Raw genomic sequence first — 24,914 nt, 5'->3', positions numbered from 1 at the left:
TCAATGAAAATATTTCTGGAAGCATGAATTGTTTTGCTGACGATGTAAAAGTTATGGGGATTGTCGAAAATGAAGAACAAGTAAAACAGCTGCAAGAGGATTTAGATCATATTACTAAGTGGGCAGATAAATGGGGTATGGCAGTTAATGTAGGGAAATGTCAAGTGCTACACTTAGGTCATGGAAATAAGCGTATGAGATATCGTTTACAGGGTTCAGTCATAAATCAGGCAGAAAATGTTATGGATCTGGGTGTCTTTATAAATCAGGACTTCAAGTTTAGTCAACAGTGCAGTATTGCTAGTAACAAAGCCAACAAAATGCTTGGGTTCATCAATAGATCTATTTCAAACAAATCTAAGAAAGTTCTTCTGCCTTTATATAGGAGTTTAGTAAGACCTCATTTGGAGTATGCTGTGCAATTCTGGTCGCCTTATCTGAAGAAAGATATTTTTGTATTGGAAAGGGTTCAAAGAAGGGTAACTAAATTAGTAAGGGGACTCTTAGATTTAGATTATGATACCAGACTTAATAGGCTTAACATGTATAGCCTAGAGCAATGGAGAGTCAGAGGGGACATGATTCAGTTATTTAAATTTATCAAAATGAAAGATGTAAATGGATTAAATTTTTGCGGGGAAAGCAGGACAAGGGGTCATTGTTTTAAGCTATTTAAATCTCAGGCTAACTTGGAAATCAGGAAAAACTACTACTTTAGCAGGGTCGTGGGCACTTGGAATAGCTTACCGGAAGAGGCGGTAATGAGCAAGGGAGTGGATAGCTTTAAGAGGGCCATTGATCTTCATTGGGGACTAATTAATTGACCAGGACCAGCCTAGCTGGGCCCAGAGCCTGTTGCTGGTCGTCACATTTGTATTTGTATTTGTATTTCTCAAGAAATAAAAACACACAAGAAAGAGACAATAAGACAGTTCAAAGCAACTTAGCCAACTTCATTGGTACTGTAAAGGAAAAAATATAAGTATGTGAATTTTTAGGATTCTTTACACAAACTTGTTTTTCACGAGAGCTCGTTTAAAACAAGCAAATATCACAGCAATTACACAGACATAAATATATTAATAAAAGAATAATTTTTAAAAATTCTATGTTTTGTTTTGAAGACTTAACAAACTGCACTCAATTTGGGAAAATGTATTAATTTTGCTCTTTCCCAAGCATGATGTCTAAAACTAATTATGTGCTCTGTTTTTAATTTGCAATTTATATTTTAGTAAAAATCGATTGAAGTTGATAAAGCAACCAAGTATTCAAGAATGTTTTTCTGTGCTAAAAATGCTGGTGATGAATGAAATGGCATATTCTTGGAAAGAGGTCTGTATATCTTAAGTATGTTAAAAATCATAGAATTTCTCGTTGTATATTTCATGTCTGCCCTCCCCTTTTGCATCAGAAACTGTATTAAACTCCATGAAGGTTTCAGCAGTCTAAAAGTTCCTTATCAAAAACCTAAAATCAAAAGAGAAGCTTTTGTAAAAGAAGATACAGTGGAGTCAGCTTAATTGTATCACCGGTTAATCAGACTCGCTACTTATTCGGACCAAATCTGAAAGAACCAAAACAAATCCCATTACACAAACCTAATATTATTCGCTTATTGGGACCAAAAATCAGTCACAAGGCAAGTAAAGAAACGTTTATCCTACTTGTATATATTTCTACTTCTTAGTGTGTCACTGTGTTAAAGAATAAAATATTGAATACAATTTATTATAGTTTTCAAGATTGAATTTGAAACCTTTTATCATCCACTACGAAAATCAAGCTTATATTTTTTAATCAAGCATTTAATTAAAAAAAAACTTTATATTTTTTGTCCTAAAAATGTCCTAAAATTTTATCAAAATTGTGTCCAAAATTTTTTGAAATCACTACTTCGACCCCTGTACTCACCATACATATAGGGCTCACAATAGTCATAAGGGCTTTTAAATGTATGTGTATACAGTGAAACCTGTGTATAACGATACTGTCTATAACGTTACCCTGTCTATAACAATATTATTTTTTTAGCCCCAGCAAAATGTCAGCATGAATAATCAAACTCTGTAACGATGACCTGTCTATTACGATATTTTTTTTAGGTCCCAACAGTATCTTTGTACGCAGGTTTTACTGTAGCATGTTCGGTCAAGCTACTCAGGTCATGTTCGCTTAATCAAACCAGCGGGTTATTAGGATCAAAATGGTCCTGTCCCAGTGTGGTCCTATTAACCGGAATCGACTGTATTGTAGTCTCATGAATATGATTTTGTATATATCAGAGGACTTTTCGTTGTGCTTCATTTCTGTTTTAACATTTAGCCGTAAAATTTGTAATGAATTATTAATGCAGAACAGCTAATATAAGCCTTTAAACAGTTATGAGTAAGAGCATGCTCTCAGCTGCATTTTTATTTTCTTACCTGAAAAATAATTGGTAATGTAAAGTAAGTCATAGAGAGGGAAGAAAATAAAGTATGTACAATGACAAATCTAAGTGACCTATTGTATCATGAACAATGAAATATTTTACTAAATAGTGAGAATGTAACCTGAATTAATTTTTAGCTATATACATGTTGTTATAAGTCTTGTCTAAATAGAGTTGGTAATGGTTGTTGGTAAATAATTGGTAATGTAAAGTAAGTCATAGAGAGGGAAGAAAATAAAGTATGTACAGTGACAAATCTAAGTGACCTATTGTATCATGAACAATGAAATATTTTACTAAACAGTGAGAATGTAACCTGAATTAATTTTTAACTATTTACATGTTGTTATAAGTCTTGTCTAAACTCCTTTATTTAACTTTTTTGAACATTTAAAGTAATATTAACTGAATATTTCATCCAGAATATGTTTCAGGCATGTGCCATTATTTTTGTTTACCCCCTTAACTGCTTCGGGTGTATATTAGGGTGGTTCAAACATACATGTGAAAAGAAAAAGTTCCTCCTAGATAACGTGCGACTCCTCAATATTTTTAGACTTGTGGATAGTAATATACTAGAAGAACTTTAGCTTCCAACTTCAACTGAAAGAGGGTGCTCAACCCCCTCCCCTAAATTTCATATGTGTGGGGAGGGTGGGAGGGTTAGAAAAATACATTGAACTGAAAAAAACAATTCTGCATATTATAATATTCAACTAGTAATATGCATATACATTGCAATAGAATATTTCAAAAAAAAAAAAAAAAAAAACAACTGGATGAATTCAATGTTTCTAAACTTCTGGCATTTTCTATACTATGGCTAATGTTAAACTGCCATTGAGCATCCTCTTAAAATTTAAGTAAGAAACTAAAATTTTTACAGCATAATACTATTAGTAAGTCTAAAAGAATAGGGGGTGGCCTGGACTTAAGCTCAAAAAATTTTTTTGAACCACCCTAGTGTATATGTATATATAAATGTGTGTGTGTATATATATATACATATATAGTCGAGGCGAACCCCCTGCTTTTAGTTTTAGGTTTGAGCTCTTGTTTATTGTTTATAGTTAAGCATGTGGTGCATTTGCCCAATGTTACTCTATATTGCATGTACTGGAGCTTAAACATTCTCTTTTAGTTGATAGTAAAAAAAATTTTGGTCTTTTGACCATATTTAATTAATCCTCCACGGCTGATGAGCTCTGGATTTATACTTCATCTTTTCCTATTTAATAGCTATTTGCAATTTTCCTTTTTATCATCATTATTTTTATATAATTTGTTTAATATTTGGAATTTGACTTGCTTATTATATATATATATATATATATATATATATATATATATATATATATATATATATATATATATATGTATATATTCACACAAACAGTCAAAATACAAATGAAAAAAGCGAGAACATCAAAATGGAAAATGAAAAAGGTGAACCCTGGACCAACACTTTATCAAGGGGGGGATTGGTCCTAAAGTTCACAAGGCCCTTTCTGTCTAGCAAGAGGGAAGGTCCCAATAGCTTGCTAACCTCCCCGAAAGCCTTAGAAGAGAAAGGAATCAGAGAACATACCTTAAGATAAAAGAGCACCAGAAAGTTCCGGAGTGCATCCAAACGGAATGAGCACATTCCTTCCTGATTCCTTTCTCTTCTAAGTAATGTGCTCATTCCGTTTGGATGCACTCCGGAACTTTCTGGTGCTCTTTTATCTTAAGGTATGTTCTCTGATTCCTTTCTCTTCTAAGGCTCTCGGGGAGGTTAGTAAGCTATTGGGACCTTCCCTTTTGCTAGACAGAAAGGGCCTTGTGAACTTTAGGACCAATCCCCCCCTTGATAAAGTGTTGGTCCTGGGTTCACCTTTTAAATTTTCCATTTTGATGTTCTCGCTTTTTTCATTTGTATTTTGACTGTTTGTGTGAATATGTTTGTACTGTTTTTGTTTCTAGCAGCTTTGCGCTGGCATTACGGTACACTTTTGTATTTATTCTTTCAGTTTTTTTAATGTCATTGATTTTTCAATTTCTTTGAATTTCTATTTTAAATTTGTCTTAAATTGTATCTCTTGTTTTTTATATATATATATATATATATATATATATATATATATATATATATATATATATATATATATATATATATATATATATATATATATATATATATATAATATGCACCCTTTCAAAATACTATCATTTTCATTGCTGCTACCATGCTACCAGTAAAATTATTTCCAAAGCTAGTTTTAAGACAGTAAAACTTGCACTTAATTCCTCCTCAATGCATTGATAACTATGCGCACCATTGTAAAAAAATAGTGCCACTGAGGAGTGAATCTTGTACGTTTTCTCAGCAGCAAGGGGTTGATATTTTTGAAAGTACAGTACACTCCCGATTATCCGCGGAATAGGGTGGCAAGGTAATTGTGGATAATCTGAATAAAAGATAAGATAATACAATAACACAATCATAAGTTTTAAAACCTTTAATGACTATAGAGTATGTATCGGTAAATTTTCACAAAAAAGTTGGTTAGTTGTAAGTCATCACCGTTTTTCAAAAAAGTAAAAAGACTTGCAAATAATCTGACCAACGATAATCGGAAGTGTACTGTAGTTAGTGTTTCATTTCAAAAAGATTCAAAAACATGCACATTTCTAATGATAACTTATATCACTAATTTCATGAATACAAAACTGAAACTAATAGTGCAAATCTTTAAAAAAAATTTTTTGAATTTTTTTCTGTTCATGAAAATTAGTCTGATAATCTCACTAATGATGTAATAATGTGTAAAAGTTATGTGCTTTTAATTTTGAAGACAAATGATTTTTTTACGTGAAAACTGTGTTCTGGTAAAAATTATGCACCTCCAAAACTTTTTTTTGATTCTCCTGTAAAATTTGATTTATATCCTTTTGTCAGTGCCTCAATTTTCTATAACATATTAACAGCATTTTTAAAATCTTTTCCAGATTTTGTCTTGTGCGAGTATGTGCCCTTTTGTTGAACAATTATTTGTAGTAAGCAACAAAATCACAGAATTAGAAGCACCTCTGCCACCCATATTTTCGCAATTAACTATGCTCAGCTTAAACCATAACCCAATTGGTGAATGGACGGAAATATGTAAATTAGGAAGTTTAACAAAGTGAGTATAATTCACTACATTAATTTATTTTTCTTTACTGTTTGTGATGGAACTAGAGCAAGGCTTCCCAAACTTTATTTCCAGTGGACCCTCTATAAGAAAGTTTTTGAGAAGGTGCCCATAAAAAAGATGTCGCACTTTTTTTCTCGGCATGCTTGACCCCCCTCTCCCCACGTCACAAAGTGTCATTCTTCACCTTACCTCCTCTCCTTGTTACATACCATGCTGTTTTCATAAGCATATTGTTTTCAAAAGGTGTGTGATGTTCCTCTTCTCCCTCCCTCCTTTCTTGTCACAAACTGAAACAATTTTCCATACCGCCTCCCAGGGGCGGCATTTCAGCATTTCATTCGGGGGGTCGAGTTTTTAAAATTTAGTATGGAACAAAACACATATTGGCTAACAGCAAGTAATTATGATATTGGGGGAGATTGCATAGTTAAAGAGCCCCCAGAAAAGATATTTGTTGATGTATTGAACAGCTGAAACTTTTTAAACAGTATCTATAAAAGCATTCTATGCAGTGAACAGCTGAAATGTGTTTCTAGCAGAAGAAAGTGATGAACACTTATTAAATAGACACACTTAAAATATGAGCATAACACTCAATGCAAAATACCAAGGCATTTTATTGTGAAAATCGTGCAGCCACACCACTGCACGGCCTCTCATAACAATTATTACATAGAGCACAGAAGAACGAGATATTTACCCTATATGAGGAAATTACGTCTTTAGTTAAAATTAACTATCATTCTTCAGTTTTTTTCTGTTCTTAAAAGACTGGTAAAGGATTAATAAATTTCTAATAATTAAAAAAACGGAAAAAACTTGCTCATGTCTGAAAATGTGTCGAGTTTCATCAATCATTACGGAGAACCAGCAAGATTGGCTTTCTTGAACATTGATTTGCGATTTACGTAAATTGAATTTGCTCATTTTTTATCATTCCTCTTAAAAATTTGGGGATGCGACTGCCCCCTCTCGACCCCCCTATTTGCCGCCCCTGCCGCCTCCCCCTCAAAACGTGACATCATTTGCAAACGGCTCCTTGGTTGGTAGTTAACGATGCAACAAGTTCTGAAGCTTAAAAATCAAAATGATCCGAGAGAAATCAGTAGGTAACAAAACAATGAATATTCAAAATCAAACATCTAATTAATAGGAAGAAGTGAGGTTGATTTAGCTGGAACAATTTTACTATATTGGGTTTAATCTTTGACTGCTGGAATCGAATACCAGGTTCAGAATCTAGACGGGTTCGATATTTAGTTTTGCAGAGAAATCCTAGGGTACTTGTTGAGCACGTTTTGAACTCGGACACTTGTCCTGCACTTTAGAACACTTTGAAGTACTTTTTGGAACAGCTTTCAAAACATTTCTGAGAACGCTTTTCAGAATACTTATTTGATTCAGTACAAATTTTCACACATTTGGGGACGCATTTGCAAACACTTTTTGAACACAGACACAATGTCTCTTCTTTTAGAATGTAATTTCTTTTGTGTTGCATCTCTTATAAGCTGAAAAACAAATCTATTATTTCGCAAACAACTTCCTGGATCAAAATGACTCTTCTAGGTATGTCTACACATTTTTAAAAAAAGTTAACTATTGATTACATCAAAGAAAGATTAACGGGCAAATCGCGATATTATTTTCCCCTGAATTTGAAATTAGTGAGTTAAATGTATTCTGCCGCTCTGACCTCTGACTCCAGGAAAACTTATTTAGCAAACAAAATGCTTTTGTTTATATATGCTTTGAGTATTTTTTGTTCTTTTTCAGTAACTGTAAAAAAAAACCAAATTCTATGTTATAGAGAATTTCTTTATAATTACTTAGTTACCATTAAAAATTTTCCAATAGCTTAATTAATCCTTTTCGGGGGGTCCCGGGCCCCATCCGCTACTGACTGTGCCCTCCCGTGTGAATTCTGCATAAAAGTTAAAACTAAGGGCGCTTTGGAGGAGTGACTCAACACCTTCTCCTTTGCAATGTCATTACTCTTTGTACATAACTCATGTATATTTAAAAAATAAATATAAAAAATAGAATTGAGAGAATATTTGCTTTTGTAAATCATTCATTACATAAATGATTGAACTATGTTTAATGTTCTCTTTAGTCTTTTGATTTTAAAGAAAATTTATTTGTTTCAGAAATTAATTTAAGTTTTTGTTCAGTTTAACAGAATTGCATGTTAATAATATTAACTTGCAATCAATATCATTTCCCAAAACACCGCCTTTGGAGAAAACTGAATTATTTTCAAACCTGCAAACTTTGTATGTCCAGTACAACAATTTAAATCAGGTTGGTATTTTTCAATACTTTAGACAATTTAATGTTTTTATTTTCTTGATATGCTCTCAAGTTTTAAAAGAATGTCAAAACAATAGTAGTTGCTGTCTATTTCTCAATGTTTTAAGTAATGTAAGGAGTGTTTTAAATGTGCTTCCTAGTTTTAGACATTTGTACCATAGCTGTTAGTTGTTGTAATTTCTTTCTCAACATTTTAGATAATCTAGGGGGTTTTCTTATGTGTTTCCTGATTTGAAAAATGTGTGCCAAAGGTGCAGTGGTTTCTAGTTCATTTCTAATTCAATTTCCTAAAATTGACCTTATGTGTTCAGTATTACAACATACTAAAAATGATGCCATAATGCCTAAAACTATGGTTAGAGCTATCTCTTGAGTGGAAAATATGATGGAGATTTAAAAAATTAACAACATGCAGGGTAAAAAGAAGTAAACGTTGCAATTGCTCTGGCCCTTTTATAAAGTAATCACTATCATAGCAAAGTAAAGTTGAAAAATAGCAATAAGGATTGCAGAGGGATGTTTCAGGGTCATGAGGAACCATTTTTCAATGCAAAAAAAATGAGAGAGAGAGAGAGAGAGCTTAAGTATTATGAAGTAGAAAAATAAATAGTTTAAGCAGTAAAATAGAAAATTTGCCATACGATCTATGAGAAAATTTAAAGAACCTGATTCTAAAAAAGCGATAGAAATGCAAAAACAAGATTTTAATCATTTTCTTTTTTAAAAAGCATATTATACAATGCGCAATGTGCATACATTAACTAGTTGTGTAAATTAAAATGAAAAAAAAAATTATAGTATTAGTTAAAAAAAGAAAAGGAAAGGGAATCGATGAAATTACAAAAATGAATCAATTGGAACAGTTGTTTGAGAAGCATGCTCATGGCAGCCAGAAAGTCAGGATATTTGTGAAGGAGTCATATTCCTTTTTAAAACAGTTCTTTCTCTATTCAATATAGAACAAGAGAAAGATTAGTGTTCAACATCTTGTATACCACACACATTACACTGGAATCAGGGGCCCCAATTTCAAAAAATCATTGAGGGGGCCGGACGTCAATAGGGGGTGGGGGGAATCCCTCTAGATAAAGGGGAGGACATCAAAAAAATTGTAGATTTTTAATGCCTTGAAAATGCAGTTTTACATGTTTTCTGATGATTGTAATTTGCGTGAACCGGCAGTACATGCCGCAATGTATTTAAAATGCAAGAATTTAAAAAATGGTATACGAATTTTCTGGTTCAATTAGACTATGTCACTTGTCTTAAGGGACATTTTTACAGTTCTATTTTGCAGTGAGCCGTGCAGTGGACGTATATTGCCGTGGCATATTTTTTAAAGTCCACCAAACTTTTCCCCCATTTTTGACGCAACGCACTGTCATAGCAGTCTTCTTGAATCAGGAAAAGGCAAGTCTAGGCATACGAGAAATCTTTGGGTAAATTAAATAGGGTATTTGCCTTGATATTTGTAATTTCATTTTGGCAAACAAATTCCGAAAATCTTCACAATTGTCATTGACACTCCTCAATGAAAATGAAACACTGCCTCAAGTGAAGCACTGGCCACTCCCCCTAAAAAGGACACACAGACACAAATTGTTGAAGGTGGGGGGAGCAAGCCCCCTCAAGCCCCATGGAGTCGCCGCTAGTGACTGGGTTATGATTTTTTAACCCTGTGGTAGAGATTTATAATCTATCTAATACAAAATCAGAAAATGAAAATTATTCATGTTTTTTTTTTTTTTTCAATTCATAACAAGTGTTCTGCATCAATGACGTTAAAAACTCTAAAGCTTGAGCTCATTCAGCATGCTTAAAATGAACTTGTTGAAATAAATTTCACATTCAAAGATTTATCTGTTTCTTATTCTGGTAGTTTTTTCAATTATTTCCTCCCTCGAAAGGTAAAAACATTCATCTATGACTAATAAAATATGTTCAGTATATTACCGCCCTATAGCCAGGGCTAAGGCAGAAATACATCGCCAGCTCAGTCAATTCCAGCCGAGGACTGCAGTTTCGTGCTTATTAGCACTCATCAGCCCGATGCAGGAGTGACTGTATGAGCTACCAGTTTGTTTGGCACTCTAGGCTTCCTTTAGAGGTTTTCCACCTCCAGCTCAGTCACTCCTATGCCGGGATGATGAGTGCTAATAAGCACGAAACTGCAGTCCTCGGCTGGAATTGACTGAGCTGGCGATGTATTTCACGCATTTCTGCCTTAGCCCAGGCTATAGGGCGGTAACATACTGAATATAACTGCCTTGCCTTCAATATTCCAGTTGAACCGAACCATTGTTTCGGTCACTCGTCTGGTCAGCGCTGATTCTGTATTAGCTACCAGTTTGTTTGACACTCTTGACTTCCTTAAGAGGTTTCCCACCTCCAGCTCAGCCACTCCTATGCATTGCTGATGAGTGCTAATCAGCACGAAACTGCAGTCCTTGGCTGGAATTGACTGAACCGGTGGTGTGTTTCACATAATAAAATATGGTTTGAAGCCAATTTATGTAGGTTAGTCAAAAAGTTAGTTGCGCTACTTCGTAAATATGTTCCACCTAAGATTAGTTTGATGACACTGTGACATGTGCGACGTAGCGGCTTCCTTGAGGCAAGTTTAGTTTTTCTGATAATAAGTTGCAAACATGTCTCGATATATTTTGTTTTCTTTTTTTTGAAAAGTACACAATAAAACCACTAATAGCGTTTAAATATCTCATCTCGTGAGGAATAAATCCATAATTTTTGGGAAGAGATGAAAGCTTCTTGTCAGTCAGGTCTGTTAAAGATAAAAAGTCCTGCTTACACTTGTTTGAAAAACATGTCATGGTGCCTTCTTTCGCTACAGAACTCCCCTGGGTACATTTATCCTACCCTTTCCTAAGGTAGGATAAATAGGGTAGAGTGATGGCTAACTCCCCTGGATAAAAAATAGAATTCTCTAACAGAGCTATCCAGGAAAGGATTGACTCACCTAGAAATCACAACGTAAAATTCTGAGAAAGATCAATATGAAAGAATGTTGGTCGGGGACGTGCACAGAAATTTTGGGGCCCGTCACAAATGACTTTTCTGGGCCCCCTGCATATTGTTAACCCCCTATCTTTCACGCATAGTTATAAAAATATTGCGCCACCTTCAGGCCCGCGCCAACAGGTATCCCCCCCCCCTGTGCACGCCCCTGATGTTGAGAGCAAGGGCGCCCATATAGGGGGCAAGGGGGGGGGCTCCAGACCCCCTTACAAATTAGAACTTCCTTGCTTTTAGTACTTTTTTCTTTACAAAAATGTAAAAATATTTCTTCTCCAGCCATTAATGAATAAGTTATTATAAATGTCAAATTTTAATGACTCAAATCTGTCCTGAAATCGATTTTCATGGGGAAAATATTATGCTAAACTATGGTTAAAATATCTGAGCCCCCCCTTACAATTTTGCTTATGGACGCCCATGGTTGGTAGTAAAAATCAGTGATATTCCCATCAATGTAGGAAATGTGGCTAACATAAATACATTATTATTTTTGCTTTAGGATGATTTTAAAATACAATGATAGAATCTGAATTATAAAGGAAAGATTTTAAAGCTTGAGGGTATAGGCTATATGTCTAAAAAAATGTTTGAAAGTATATGGCGTATATGGAGTTTTTCTTTCTTTTTTTTTATTGCAAAAGCACTTAATTTTACATCATAGGCCTTCATATATCACAGATACATGAGATTAGAGCTAAAAATTGAGTTAAAGAAACTATGATAACAAATTATATAGAATATACCCTATAGGAACACCCCTAATAAAAATTGGACCGCAATGCCAAAGCATGTTCAAACAATCCTTTAATGAAATCATTATCGCTGTTTTTTTAAATCAAGCTTTGGGAGATTATTTGTTAAAAATTGAAAAAGACAACTATAATGTGTTACAAATTGTTGCAGACATATTCTAAAGTTATGTCATACCAAAAAGTAGAGGAATCGATCTCGTATGATGAAAAAATGGCAGTACCTTTTTTTCTCTTTTTAGTTATTGTTAGAAAAATGCTTGGTAGTCATATATGCTTTTCAGAATTAAGGGGGAAGACATAATGTTGAAATTTACAAATTTTTTTATAAACGTTCAAACAATGTCGAATTTTTATTTTCAAATCCTGTTAATCATACAACAATAGTTCAGGACCCTTATGGAATTTTAAAAAATATATTTCTTGTTTGACAAAATGGCAACTGTATTTTAAAACACTTTTGAAAAATGTGGTCTGCACAAATCGTTTGAGACCTACCTTTGCTACTCAAACTTGAGCAATTTGTTAACTGTATCTGGAATTATATATATATATATATATATATATATATATATATATATATATATATATATATATATATATAATTTGGGAAGGCTTATGCAAAACTGCAAACTTGTTTCAGCTTCACAATTAAGAAATGTGATCTTTTCAATATTATTGCCTATTGCTCAAACAATACCAGAATAAATATGAGATAAATTTTTGCCTTATTATATAAAAACAAGATAATGTGTGCTATATTGTAATTTTGATAACTTATGTCTGTATTTTAGTGGCAAGATATTACTGAATTGAACAAACTTAGAAAATTGAAGAATCTAACCATTAGCCATAATCCTGTTGTTGAGACAGTCAAGCCAGAAACTGCGAGGCAGTTTACTATAGCTAAAATTATTGAACTGGAAATGCTAAATAGAACTAAGGTTAGTAATTTTTTATGCTACATATTTTTATTAACCTAAATTTATCATCTATCCTATTGCTCAGTTTAGTGCTTTCGTTCTCCCCTAAAAAACAGTTTGATATTGATTCTTATCTATTATACAATGAAATAGTGGGAAAAGAGTGAAATTTTTATTTTTTTTAATAGGTTTATTGCATGATCTGTACAAGGGCGCCCATATAGGGGGCAATGGGGGCTCAAACCCCCCCCCCCCCTAGAAATGAGAACTTGCTTTTAATGCTTTTTTCTTTGCAAAAATGTATAAAAATTTCTTTTCCAGCCATTAATGAATGAGTTATTAAAAATGTCAAATTTTAATATCTCTAATCTGTACTGCAATCGGTTTCCATCTGGAAAATATTCTGCTAAACCATGAGAAATTTTTTTGAGCCCCCCCCCCCCTTTAAAATTTTGCATATGGGCGCCCTTGGATCTGTACTAACAATTTTTTGTAAATTTGCTTCTTAGTTGGCATCTATGTAAATAAAACAAAGAATGTACATGGTGAGTTCAATCGAATCTGCCATACGAAAGGGGGTGATAGAAGAGTCCAAGTGGGATATAGAACCACCCATTATCGTGTCCAATCCTTAACCGTAACCGAGTTATGGTAGATATAAGGAAAATGAGTAAAAAAACAAAATTCTGAGAAAATGACCGAGTTCTGAGATTCCTGTAGGACTTACAAGGAAAATAAGTACATATTTGGAAAGAGCAGATTAAATCCTACAAAATGACACCTTTTCCATCAAAATAGTCTCATTTTGCAGCGAGCTACAAGCTTTGAAACGTTGGACACACTCAGTACTGAATTGACATTTTCAAAAACAACCGTTTGAGCTGCAATCGCTCAAATCTACCAAAAACTGGCCTATTTCACAAACTTTCAGATCATGTAATAACAAATCATATTGGGCTTCAGTTCAGCAGAAATTTAGGCTTTTGTTTAAAACAGTGTAAAAATCTACATTTGTTGAAAAAGGAAAACCAGCAAAGAATTGCCTTTTTCTGTTTTAAACTTTCAGTTTCACGTAAGCATGTTGGTTTCCTTGTTCAAGAAAATGATATTTTTGTATCGAAATAATCTTTTTTACATTTTATTAAGTGAAAAAACCCCAAGAGATAACAATAAGTAAAAATAAAAAAGCATCACTTTCCCATGCTTTCAACAAAGGAAAAATCATTAATAAAAAAGTTGCACTAACATCAATGAGTACGTTTGATCAATCTTCAAAACTTACAATAGATGCTGAAATTGGTCGCCGCCACACCTGATGCATGCTTTCGCCTTTTTGCGAACTGAAACAACCGTTGCTCCTAATGAAATTTCATTTCTTAGTTTTACTACTGCTCCATCAAACCGGTTGCGCAGTTCCTGCAAACTGGTTACTTCTGTTTTGTATACTTCTTATTAGAGCCCCTAAAGAAGTCCACTGGTGTCAGGTCTGGTGATATAGGTGGCTAAGGAATGGGACCCGTAAGACCAATACATTGGAGATACTATTCAGTTAGAAGCTTCCGAATGGCATTTGAAAATGAGCAGAGTTACCACCGTGTTGAAAAATGATTTCCACTCTCTCCAATCAGGAATAGCATCCAGTAAGCCAGGCAAATGAGGTTCCATGAACTCTAAATATGAGCTTCCTGCATTAAAACACCTTGAAACCAGTGATGTTCCCATCATTTTTTCTGAGGGTATACTCCCAGTAATCCATTACGCACAATATGTGTATGTGATCATATACATGCGCAACAACCTCTGGAAAATTTGCAAGAGAGTGTGATGACCTCTAATCTGCAATTATTGTGAAGAAAGATCGGATGATCAGGGTAAAGCCCTACGGCAGAGAAAGAGGACGAGCAGAAAATGATGTCAGAAGCGGGATAACATATAAAACAGACAGCGTAAAATTGGGTTTCCACTGTATTCACTTTTGACTTTGTTGTCCCCATTAAATCACATGGTGATGTGTGTACGAATTTTAGAAGTTCACATTTCTTATTACATTTATGTAAGACTAAAGTTTTTATCCTTTCTAAACTATCTGTGTGGTACTCTTGGTCTTTTTATTGTATGCTGCTAGTGTTTATAATTCTGTTATTTTTCATTCATGTGTTACAATCTTATGTATCAGTGCACACTAATTAATAACGTTTTAAGTTTCCAATTATTTTGTGATTTTTTTTTTTTTTTTGAATGTTAAAATTATTTTGAACATGAGTAATTTCCATGCTAGTTTGTTCTTGAAAAGACTGGATCCAAATACAAGTAATTTTGCACATGCCATAGCCTGCTGGTGTACACAAGAGGTGGGGGTCAAAAGGGGGGGGGAACAGGTTAGGTAGACAGTGCCCCTACAGCGTTTAACGTTATAATTGATTAAATGACCTCAAAAATCAGATGGATGGTCACAGTAGACTCCTTTCTTCCAATTTAAAGCTCCATTTTACTTTTTATGAACTAATAACTTCAAAACAAATATAAAACCCACACTTATTAAGTCAGTTCTTCATTCTTTAACCAGGAGCATCGATCAGTGTTATCATTTTTTGATCAATCATTAATTTTGAACTCAGGAAAAGTGGATGGGCTAAGCCCCGTTACATTTCTGAACTAGCTGCATCACCCGACTTTGCTGAAGCATTGTTCAACAAAGAACATTGACAACAATAAATTTCTAATTGAAGCTTTCCTGCATTTTAGCATGAAATTAGTTGAAAACAGTTATAAATCACATTCTAATTACCTTGGAACATTGGAACGAATTTTATCTGATGCAGAAAAATCAGGGATTTCTATGTATATTTTATTCTAATTTTTGCAAACAATTTTTCACCCTCATATTACCGAAAAATGCCATTTTTGGGTCTAAAATTAAAGTTTGAACAGTTCAGTACTTTTTTGGTGTTTGAAAACCCCCCTACTTTGTGTAGGCAGAGATGCCAACTACTGCAAAAAAAATCGTAGTTTCTACGAACTACAGTCTTGAACTATGATGCTACGAAAACACGTCCAAAAATTAAAATTTTCTTCTTTTTTTATAACCCTAAAAAAATTTCTATACAGTTAGTGTCCACATTAGTAATCATTTAGTTAGTAATGCTTTTGTGCTAACTAATGTTCCAAATTTTTGCTTACAAATAAACAAAAAGAGTTTATCATACTAAATGATAAAATAATTAAATATTTTTTCAAAATTAACTCTGATTTGCCCAGTTAATTGCCTAGTGTAAATTTATCATGAAAACCCGAAAGTAACCATCCCATCAATTATACCCCCCCCCCCTTTTTTTAACAGAAAGCAAGACCTTTTTGTAATCCAGTATATCCTCAAAAATTTTGCCGATCTTCTTCATTTGCCACTCTTTCTCTCAAAAACACACACACACACACACCAAACATTTTCAGCTCTGCTTGTCAGAATGTTTTTAGAACTTTAGATCCCTCCCCCCTCCATGTCCAGGTTTTCTTTTCTAAAAAAAAACAAAAGTCAAGCAAACAATATCACACATAAAATTTTTTTTAAAGATCATGCAAAAGAACAATTAGCCAGTTCCACAGATTTATTCCTTCCACTTTGTCTGACTGTCAAAACGTTTTCTTTTTGTTCATATGTGTTACAAAAGGAACTTATTTGGAATGAACAAATTCGTAGCATACACTAAAAATGAACATTGATGCAATCTGGAAAACATGTTGTTTTATAATTGTCGCAACACTTGGGAAAAAACCTAATACTAAAAACAACTTTCAAACAACCTCAATAATTATTCCCCGCCACCTTAAATTGATCAGTTTGGTTTTGAAAATAAGGGGGAGGGGTACTTTCTACATTTTACTAACTTATTCATTACATCTGTTACATTTGTTATGAAACGTGTCGTTCCCCCCCCCCTTCCCCGGTGTAAAACTCTGCTACGAATTTTTCAAAAGTTGGAAGCTCTGTGTATAGGGAACATACACACAAAAATATAAAAAACACATATATTCTCTGTTTTATTTATATAGATGAGGGGGCTGCTGCCCCCTTGCTACCCCCCCCCCATACAAGCCGCCTATGGCACATGCTAATAAGGTTTTATTTTATTTTATACTACTAGATAGAAAGGTTTGAAAGAAGGGGTGCTGAGCTTGACTACATCAAGTTGCATCACAAGGAATGGATTGCTAATGGGGGCAGTTCAGATCTGAACGGTAGCAAACTGTCCGAATCTTTTTTGAGACAACATCCGACGTATTGCTCTTTGGTTCAAAGTAAGATGAAATTTTTATCCACACATTATGCATTATAAATGTAAACTTATATTTTAGAAGTGTTATATAATTCCTTTAAGTGTCATTCATTTTTTAAGTCCCCCCCCCCCCCCCCCCCCCCCCCCCCCCCCCCGTGAGTACTCAAAAAGTTTTTGAAAAATGTACATTAAATTTTTTGGGATGCACCACATCCAGTTTATCACTACACTTGATATAACGGTAAACAATGGGGGTGGTACATCCTCAGATATTAAATGCTATATACTAAGCATACTAATTTTATTCTTAATCTTAATTATATCTGTGAGTGTAACATCAATAAATATGAATAATAAGGGAAGGTTCTTTGCTGAAGTTCTGCAATGCAACTCACATGCATTATGCGATACTTTCAAGATTATTTTTTGAATATTTAAAAAATGTTTTGCAGCATAAACTTTTTTTTTTTTTTGGACCTGGGGTTCATAGGAAATAGTCCTATACTCTGGTTTTACAGTGAAAAATAAACGAGGAAAACAAAGGAAAAAATCGCAAAATATAAACCACTAGAAAAAAAAAGACTGTTTTGATGATTTTTTTAGTATTTTATTTTCTTCAAATGAGTTTTTCATGTTCAGTAAATTACCGTCCCATAGCCAGGGCTAAGGCAACAAACTGGTAGCTAATACAGAATTAGCACTGACCAGAGGAGTGACCAAAACAATGGTTTGGTTCAACTCGAATATTGAAGGCAAGGCAGGTAGGTATATTCAGTAAGTTACCGCCCTATAGCAAGGGCTAAGGCAGACATACATGAAATACATCGCCAGCTCAGTCATTCCAGCCGAGGACTGCAGTTTCATGCTTATTAGCATGAAACTGCAGTCCCTGAACCGGGCTTCCTCATCAGCCCGGCATAGGAAGTGACTGAGCTGTAGGTGGAAAACCTCTTAAGGAAGCCAAGAGTGCCAAACAAACTGGCAGCTAATATAGAATTAGCACTGACCAGACGAGTGACCAAAGCATTGTTCGCTTCAACTCGAAGATTGCAGGCAAGGCATGGTATATTCAGTAATTACATAGGGCGGCAACTAATTTAGGGAGTGATCTTCACTAATTATAAAGCTCAAAGTTTGTCTGGATATCTGGATGTCTGTCTGGATCTTTGTGATGCGCATAATGCCAAACCGTTTGGTGCATTTTCATGAAATTTGGAAAAATTGGTTTGTAGCATAGGGGTGTGTGCACCTTAAAGCGATTTTTTTCAAAAATTCGATTTTGTTCTTTTTCTATTCCAGTTTTAAGCCTATTTTTTCACATAAACATGATAATATGAGGGAGAAATATTTCATTCACATTTTTAAGTTTTCAGTCATTCGAAAGCTTGGAATTTTCTGCATAAGATGAAGTTTGTTCGAAGTTTCTACGAGCATTAGGAGAGCAGCAGAAAACCTAAGTCCAAGGCTTATCTTCAGCAAGCCAAAAGATTCTAAATGATTAAGCTCGAGAATAAAATCAAAGATAAATGGAAATTTTTTTCAAAGCTAAAATTAAATTTGTATCTTACCATGGTTACATCTTTTACTCCCTTTGATTGTTTTGTTACTTTAAAAAGAAAAACATTTTTAAAAATGTGCTTTTTTTTGGCGATCAATCCTTTTTTTTAGTGAAAAGGATTTAAATTGAAATATTTTAACTGTTAAGAAAATGTCGTCTTCTGTTATTTTCTTTGTTAAATATAGAATTATGTTCAGTAAATTTTTAAATATTGCTATTACAACATTCTTTATATAGTGTTTAATTATGAAAAATGTCTTATTTTGCATTTGAAGCAAGGAAGGGAAATTTCATTCATCTTTTAAAATATGTCTAAGGCTTCCGCTGGTTTCTTTTAAGCTACGTGTTAAGTTTTCAAATTTGCCAAAAATATGAAGAGATGTTGAAAAAATAAACTTAACGCATAACAGACGTTAAATGTAAATATACAGGCATACCGAATGACCTTTTAATTTTTTACTAAAGGCAAAGCCATGCGTGTATTGCTAGTTTTAAATAAGAATCAACAAGAATTGTGTCAAAAGCTTTTTTTTTGTCGTGCAGTGTAATTAAGCAAAAAAAAAGTTTTCTTAACACCTGAAATTAGCTCTTTGTCCTGTTAACATTGTCCCCTTTGAGGGTGATTCCAGAGAATATCTCAGTGCCACAATTTAAACAAAACTTGATTTCAAATTGAAAGAGTTTGAGCTAAAAAAGACCTCAAGTGCAAAGAGTTAGACAAAGAGTTATAAAACGATCTGAGTGTTAACTGCACTGTTTATTGTTCAATAGTAAAACTTTTTGAACATTTTGCAAAAATTGAAGATTTTTATTCTCAGAACAAGCAGGATAATTTTTTTAATATTGTACTGACATGTTATTACATTAATTTTAAAACTTAAGATAATTAAAAATATTTTTTCGAATTTTAGAGCATGGTGCTTCTGATGGAAATGAAATAAAAGAAGAAAAATTAGTATTGAAAGATGATTTATTATGTATCCTTTTTTGAACTATTTTTCTACTAGTTAAAACTTACATATTTCTTTATTTAAGCTGTCTTCTAAAGTCATCTTTTTTTAAGTCTTATTTAAATGTACATGTGTTTCAGTGATATCAAATTAATTCAAAATTTCAAATAATTTTTTTATCGTTATTATGAGTTATTATAGAGACTATGTCAAACTTTGGTTTATGCAAGTTTGCTTATATCATAAATAAGTGATGATATTTATAATATCAGCAGCCTATAATGGCAACTATTTTAACAACCTAGTAAAAAATATTAATTTGAGTACCTCCCCCCCTTTCCTTTCTTTTTTTTTTACTATCATACTGGCCAAATTTTTCTATCATTTTGCTACAAAGATGTAGATCTGGAACTTAGCAATAAATTACAGTTCAAACTTTGATATTTGCAATGAATTTACTTTATTTGATAATGCTAATATTTGTTTTGGCGACAACTGGAAAAAGAAGTCACTAACACAAGTTCCCTATAATTGATAATTACCAAATGTTATTATAGTAAACTTGTAAAATTTCATGGTTTCTACTTCATATTCAAAATGCATTTTTTCTAATTAAATAAATTTTGTTCAAAATTCTTAGTTTGAATAATGCATCAATATATTATGAATTTAAAGGGTGGAGGGGGGGGGACTTCTTATTCCGATTTGGACAACAAAGATTAGTTCAAATTAAAATTGTTTTTAATTACTTTGACTTAAATCTTTGAGAAATGTGTAGAAATATCTATCTGAAACCTTAGTTATAATACATAAGATAATGTATATTTTACAGTAATACATATTCTTGTGAAGTAAGTATGACTCATCAAAAACAACCCTGTTGTTAAAATTTCCCCGCCAAGAAAATCTTTACCTCTTCCCTACAAAAAAGAATGCCTCCACATCCTAAACCCAAAAACCTTCAGCCTTAAAAAGTTATGATATCTAGTTTTTCTGCCAAGTATCTGCCAAACTACCATCCTCCCTGTTTTCTTCTTTCATAACAACTATTTTCGCTAAAACCTGCCCCCATCACCAACTCCTTAAAGGTGAGGATAGTTTCTTTAAATTGTTTTCAATCCTGTTTAATGGGTAGCTTTCTGCTCACCAAGCAACTACCTCATTTTACAAAGCTTCCCGCCAATGCTTTAACAACATTTTGAAATTATTACTCAATTTTAACATTTTACCAGTTATTGTTTGTTTATCCTCTTCATTTTTGATGTTTTTATAATCTTAACATATTTGAAGCTGTGATAATATTTAGCCCTCTACTACCAGATAAACCGTCAGTAACAAAAAAGCTACCTGGTATGTTTTCCAATGTCCTAGTTTATGTTGGTTTTTAGGATGTATGCTATAAGTTTTAAATTTTATACAACAGATAAAACATCTCAACTGAAGCAGTGTCATGATTACTTTAGTTTTTAATGTTTTTTAATGACATATGTGATTGTCATTTCGGCGACATACTTTAAATTTTAACTAAACTCTTAGTGGCTTTGATGGTCTAATTTATTTGGCAGAACACGTATATATTAATGAAGTTTTTAGAATGGCCAACTTATTTTTTGTATAGTTTGAAAAGCTGTTACATGTGCATAATTTTTAACTCCCTCTGTGAAAAGGAAGGGTGTTATAAGTTTGATGTATGTATATGTGGTGGCTCCTAATTGATAATTTTTTTTGTTTTTTTGTTTGAAAAGTGACTTGATCAAGAGTGTCTAGATCTCGTAATAGTAGGACTTTAATTGCAGGAGTTATTAATTTAATACCCCCCTCCTTTTTTTGTTGAAAACGTACTTGCATTTAAAATATTAGTAACAATGGAAAGAGCAAATAATTTTTCTGCCTATGATGGAATCTGTTTGGAACTTTTAAATTATATGAACTGTTATTATGTAATTTTATTTTATGTTTTATTTACTAGCATTTTTTATTAAATTCTAAGTATAATTCTAAATAAGTTCTTGGTAACTATTTCATTGCTGGAGGACAAGGGAAAGCTCAAAGATTTAAAATCTTTACCATTAACAATTTTGTATTTGTTAACATATTAAATACTTGTGATTGATTTCAATAGATAAAGCACAGGCTTATAAAAAAAAAGTTCAATTTTTCCTCTTGATTCTGTTTTTGCAACTAGCTAAACTTACTAGCTTTTTTTTTTTTTTTTGAGACACAATTTTATTATAGCACGATCTGAACCAACTTTTTTTTTGCAAATTTGCTTTTTAGTTGGCATTTACAAATAAGAATAGTTTTAAGATTTTATGTTCAGAATCGCTTGATCAGCTGTAGGTACACCCGTCAAAAACAGGTAGTAAATCTGATATTGAAGGAATTTGTGATGAGACGATACATGCATCAACAACTTCTGGAAAATTTTCATGTAGAGTGTCAGCAACTCTAATTCTCAATTGTCGCATGTCGTAGACAAAAGACAATTATTCAGAAGAAAAAAAAAAGAATGCCAGAGCAACTTTAAACTACTATAAACAACTTTTTCTTGAAAAAATAGAAATCTAAAAAGAAAGGTTTGTGTTAGTCTTGTAGATGAAAAATTGTTTTAATCTGTTTATAGAAAAACACATCAAGCGGACTTTCTGAAAAAAGGGCAATGTAAAATTTGAAATATTTTAACATTATCAGTATAGCCTTTTTCAGGGATCAGCTGATAATGACATTAGAAGCGGTATAATGCATGAAACAGTCAATGTAAAATCAGGCTTCTACTGTATCTATAAATGTTACGACGGTCGATCCAGAAATAAGGTTGCCATCAATTTCATAAATAGAAAAAAAATATTATTCTCATAGAAATTTACATTGTTGGAAAGATGAAACATTAGTCTATTTTTCTACATAATGGCCATCTTTTTCTATACATTTTTGTAGAGAGTGCTCCGATTTCTGCATCCCAATATCATAGAACTCCACCCCCAAGCCCTTGAGGAAACGTTTAACCTCATCTTTGTTTTCATCTTCACTATGGAAGTGTTGGCCACTCAAGGGTAATTCCACAAAACATGGGAACTTGGTGCATAAAAAACATTTTTGAAAAATGCCCCAAATTTTTTTGTATGTTCTCTGTATTAACTAAAGTTTACAAGTTACCACCTGATAACTCCACATAAACTATTTTTTTCTCATAAGAGGGCTTGTTTTATGGGCTTACATTCAAGAGAATTCTCTCTCTGCTACAAGCACTTTTAAACGGGCATGTTTTTATTGTTTTAGCCATTTTCCGCAAACTATTTACCTTTTCCCCCGAGAAATTCAGTACATTAGGAGCCAATTATTGTAGTAGGTTTTAAAATTTTTTGAAAGGAGTTGATTGTAAAATCATTGGATTATATGTAACGTGAGTCACGAAATACTGATTTTTTTAATATTAATAAATCTTATAGCTTACAAATTAAAACAATCTTACTGTTGCTTCTACTCATTTATGTAACTAAAAAGAAATTATAGACCAATTGCAACTTTTTTAATGTTCTAGTTTGAAAATAAGCATACAGTAAAACCTGTAAAGTTGACTACCCTTGTAAATTGACCACCTGTCTAAGTTTTTGTCTGCTATTTTCAAGCACAGGATTAATCTATATCATATAAATCAACCTCTATAAGTTGACCACCTGTTTAAGTTGATCACTAAAGTAGTGCACCGCAAATGGTCAACTTACACAGGTTTCACTGTATTAATCTTGTAACGTGAGTCACACATAATGTGCATCACAGCCAATACAAGATAACATTAACTTCCTAATGGTATATAAGGTACCCTAATCCTTATTTTAGGAGCTAATGAGGGGTTAGCCTTTACATACACGCCTATATACGATTTAATACTACTACTGACATTAATTAAGTAGCATAATTTTATTCCGTCTATTGTGTCATAATATTTTAGTTATTGCAAGAGTCAATATTTTTGCCCTCAGATTCCTAACTGTTTAGATAATGTGTTCCGCATGAAGCTTTTTGTCTTCTGTACTTTTAAAAGTATTTTCCTACCAATAAAAATGAAGTTTTTAAACAAAGGCACCAGCAGCAGAATGCCAGCAATAATGCCGAAAAAACTGTAATGCATACAAACAAACATTGTCTTCAGAGGGAGGAGTATAGGAAGATGAAAGTTGAAAACTGAAGGAGTTGCCTCAAGCAATTCAAGATAAACTCAAATATGAAGAAAGAAAATTTGCAAGTGAAAAAGTGGTTAAATTCTGACTTCTTTAAAATTGCCTCAACAAGTACACAAGGAGAGGCCAAAATCCAAAAAATCCAAAACAACTAAAAATTTGTTCAACTCTCATTGCTTTAAAGATGTACTTGCGAGAAAGATAATCATCAGCAAATGCAATATAGCTTTGAGAAGAAGGTTTCAGTGTCCAGAGAATTCATTCAAAGAAAATTCTTTGTCCCAAGGAAATACATGATAAATTTAAGAATTTTATGTAAGGAATGGATTAACCAGATTAGCTTGAGGTGGATAAGATTTAAATACAATCTGAGAAAACTTTTAAAATCAAGCTCAACATATCATTTATTCTTATTTGAGCTGTTTAAAATCCACTATCTCATCAGTCGTAGTTGATAAAAAGTAAGTTCTTTGAGAAGACTTCTATCAGCCAACATTTATTACAGCCAAAACGCAATATTAAATGTAATTGGCATTAGCTGGAATGTAATGGTGTATTGTAACCTGTAAAAGTTCCCAGTTGTATCAAGATCAAGGTAGAATTTGAAATCAGTACAATGCAAACAAGACGAAAATACTGGAAGGGGCATGAAAACAAGGAAAGAATATTTTATCCTCTAAGCTGATTCATACACTAAAAAATCAAATTTTTATTAATTCAAGATGATATTTTACACTTGGGTCACTGTTCTTTCTACTGAATAAATTAATTTTTTATTTTTTCAAAAGTGATTTTTATTAGCTTTAACCTATTTTAATATTTATAAGTTTTTAATTTGAAATCATTTTTTAAAAAATTTATTGACTCATTAAAATAGGCAATTAACCATTAGCCTACATTGAAATCAAGTGGAATTGCAAAAAAAAAAAAAAAAAAAAAACAAAAAATGATGTTTTTGAAATCAGTAATATCTTCCCGTTGAAGACTAAAGTGGGAAATGTAACGTGAGCCATGTTAAAAATATTGATTAACATAATCAACAATGTAGGATGAATGAAATTTTTGTGTACATCATAACTTAGAAATGTATTTTATTCCATGAAATACTTTTTTCAGATATTATTATTCTGAAAGAGGAGAAATCTTAAAGTTTTAGTAATCAACAAAACTTGAGTTCCTTTTTTTTTGTAACGTGAGTCACGCTAATAAATTAAGGTTTAAATACCATCCGTTTGTGTTGAAATTTAAAATAATGATATTCCTAGCTTCTTGATGTATCCCAGGCAGGTGACTCTAAATAACTTATTTAAGTCAGGTATG

The 24,914-nt window shown here is 32.8% G+C and overlaps 1 protein-coding gene across 3 annotated transcripts in view; it reads left to right on the top strand.

Annotated features, from left to right (window-relative positions):
• Window positions 1-24,914, top strand: part of LOC129223730 (tubulin-specific chaperone E-like) — a 310,220-nt gene that overhangs the window by 279,826 nt on the left and 5,480 nt on the right. For all 3 annotated transcript variants that reach the window (XM_054858085.1, XM_054858086.1, XM_054858084.1), the window contains exons 6-12: window positions 1,236-1,335; window positions 5,423-5,598; window positions 7,785-7,914; window positions 12,503-12,652; window positions 16,774-16,927; window positions 19,375-19,440; window positions 20,704-20,763. In XM_054858085.1, coding sequence (XP_054714060.1) covers window positions 1,236-1,335; window positions 5,423-5,598; window positions 7,785-7,914; window positions 12,503-12,652; window positions 16,774-16,927; window positions 19,375-19,440; window positions 20,704-20,763 — 836 coding nt within the window. The remainder of the gene's footprint in view (window positions 1-1,235; window positions 1,336-5,422; window positions 5,599-7,784; window positions 7,915-12,502; window positions 12,653-16,773; window positions 16,928-19,374; window positions 19,441-20,703; window positions 20,764-24,914) is intronic.

Source organism: Uloborus diversus, chromosome 6 (genome assembly GCF_026930045.1).
Source record: "Uloborus diversus isolate 005 chromosome 6, Udiv.v.3.1, whole genome shotgun sequence".
NCBI classification, from domain to species: Eukaryota; Metazoa; Arthropoda; class Arachnida; order Araneae; family Uloboridae; genus Uloborus; species Uloborus diversus.
This window is presented reverse-complemented; position numbering and strand designations above follow the sequence as displayed.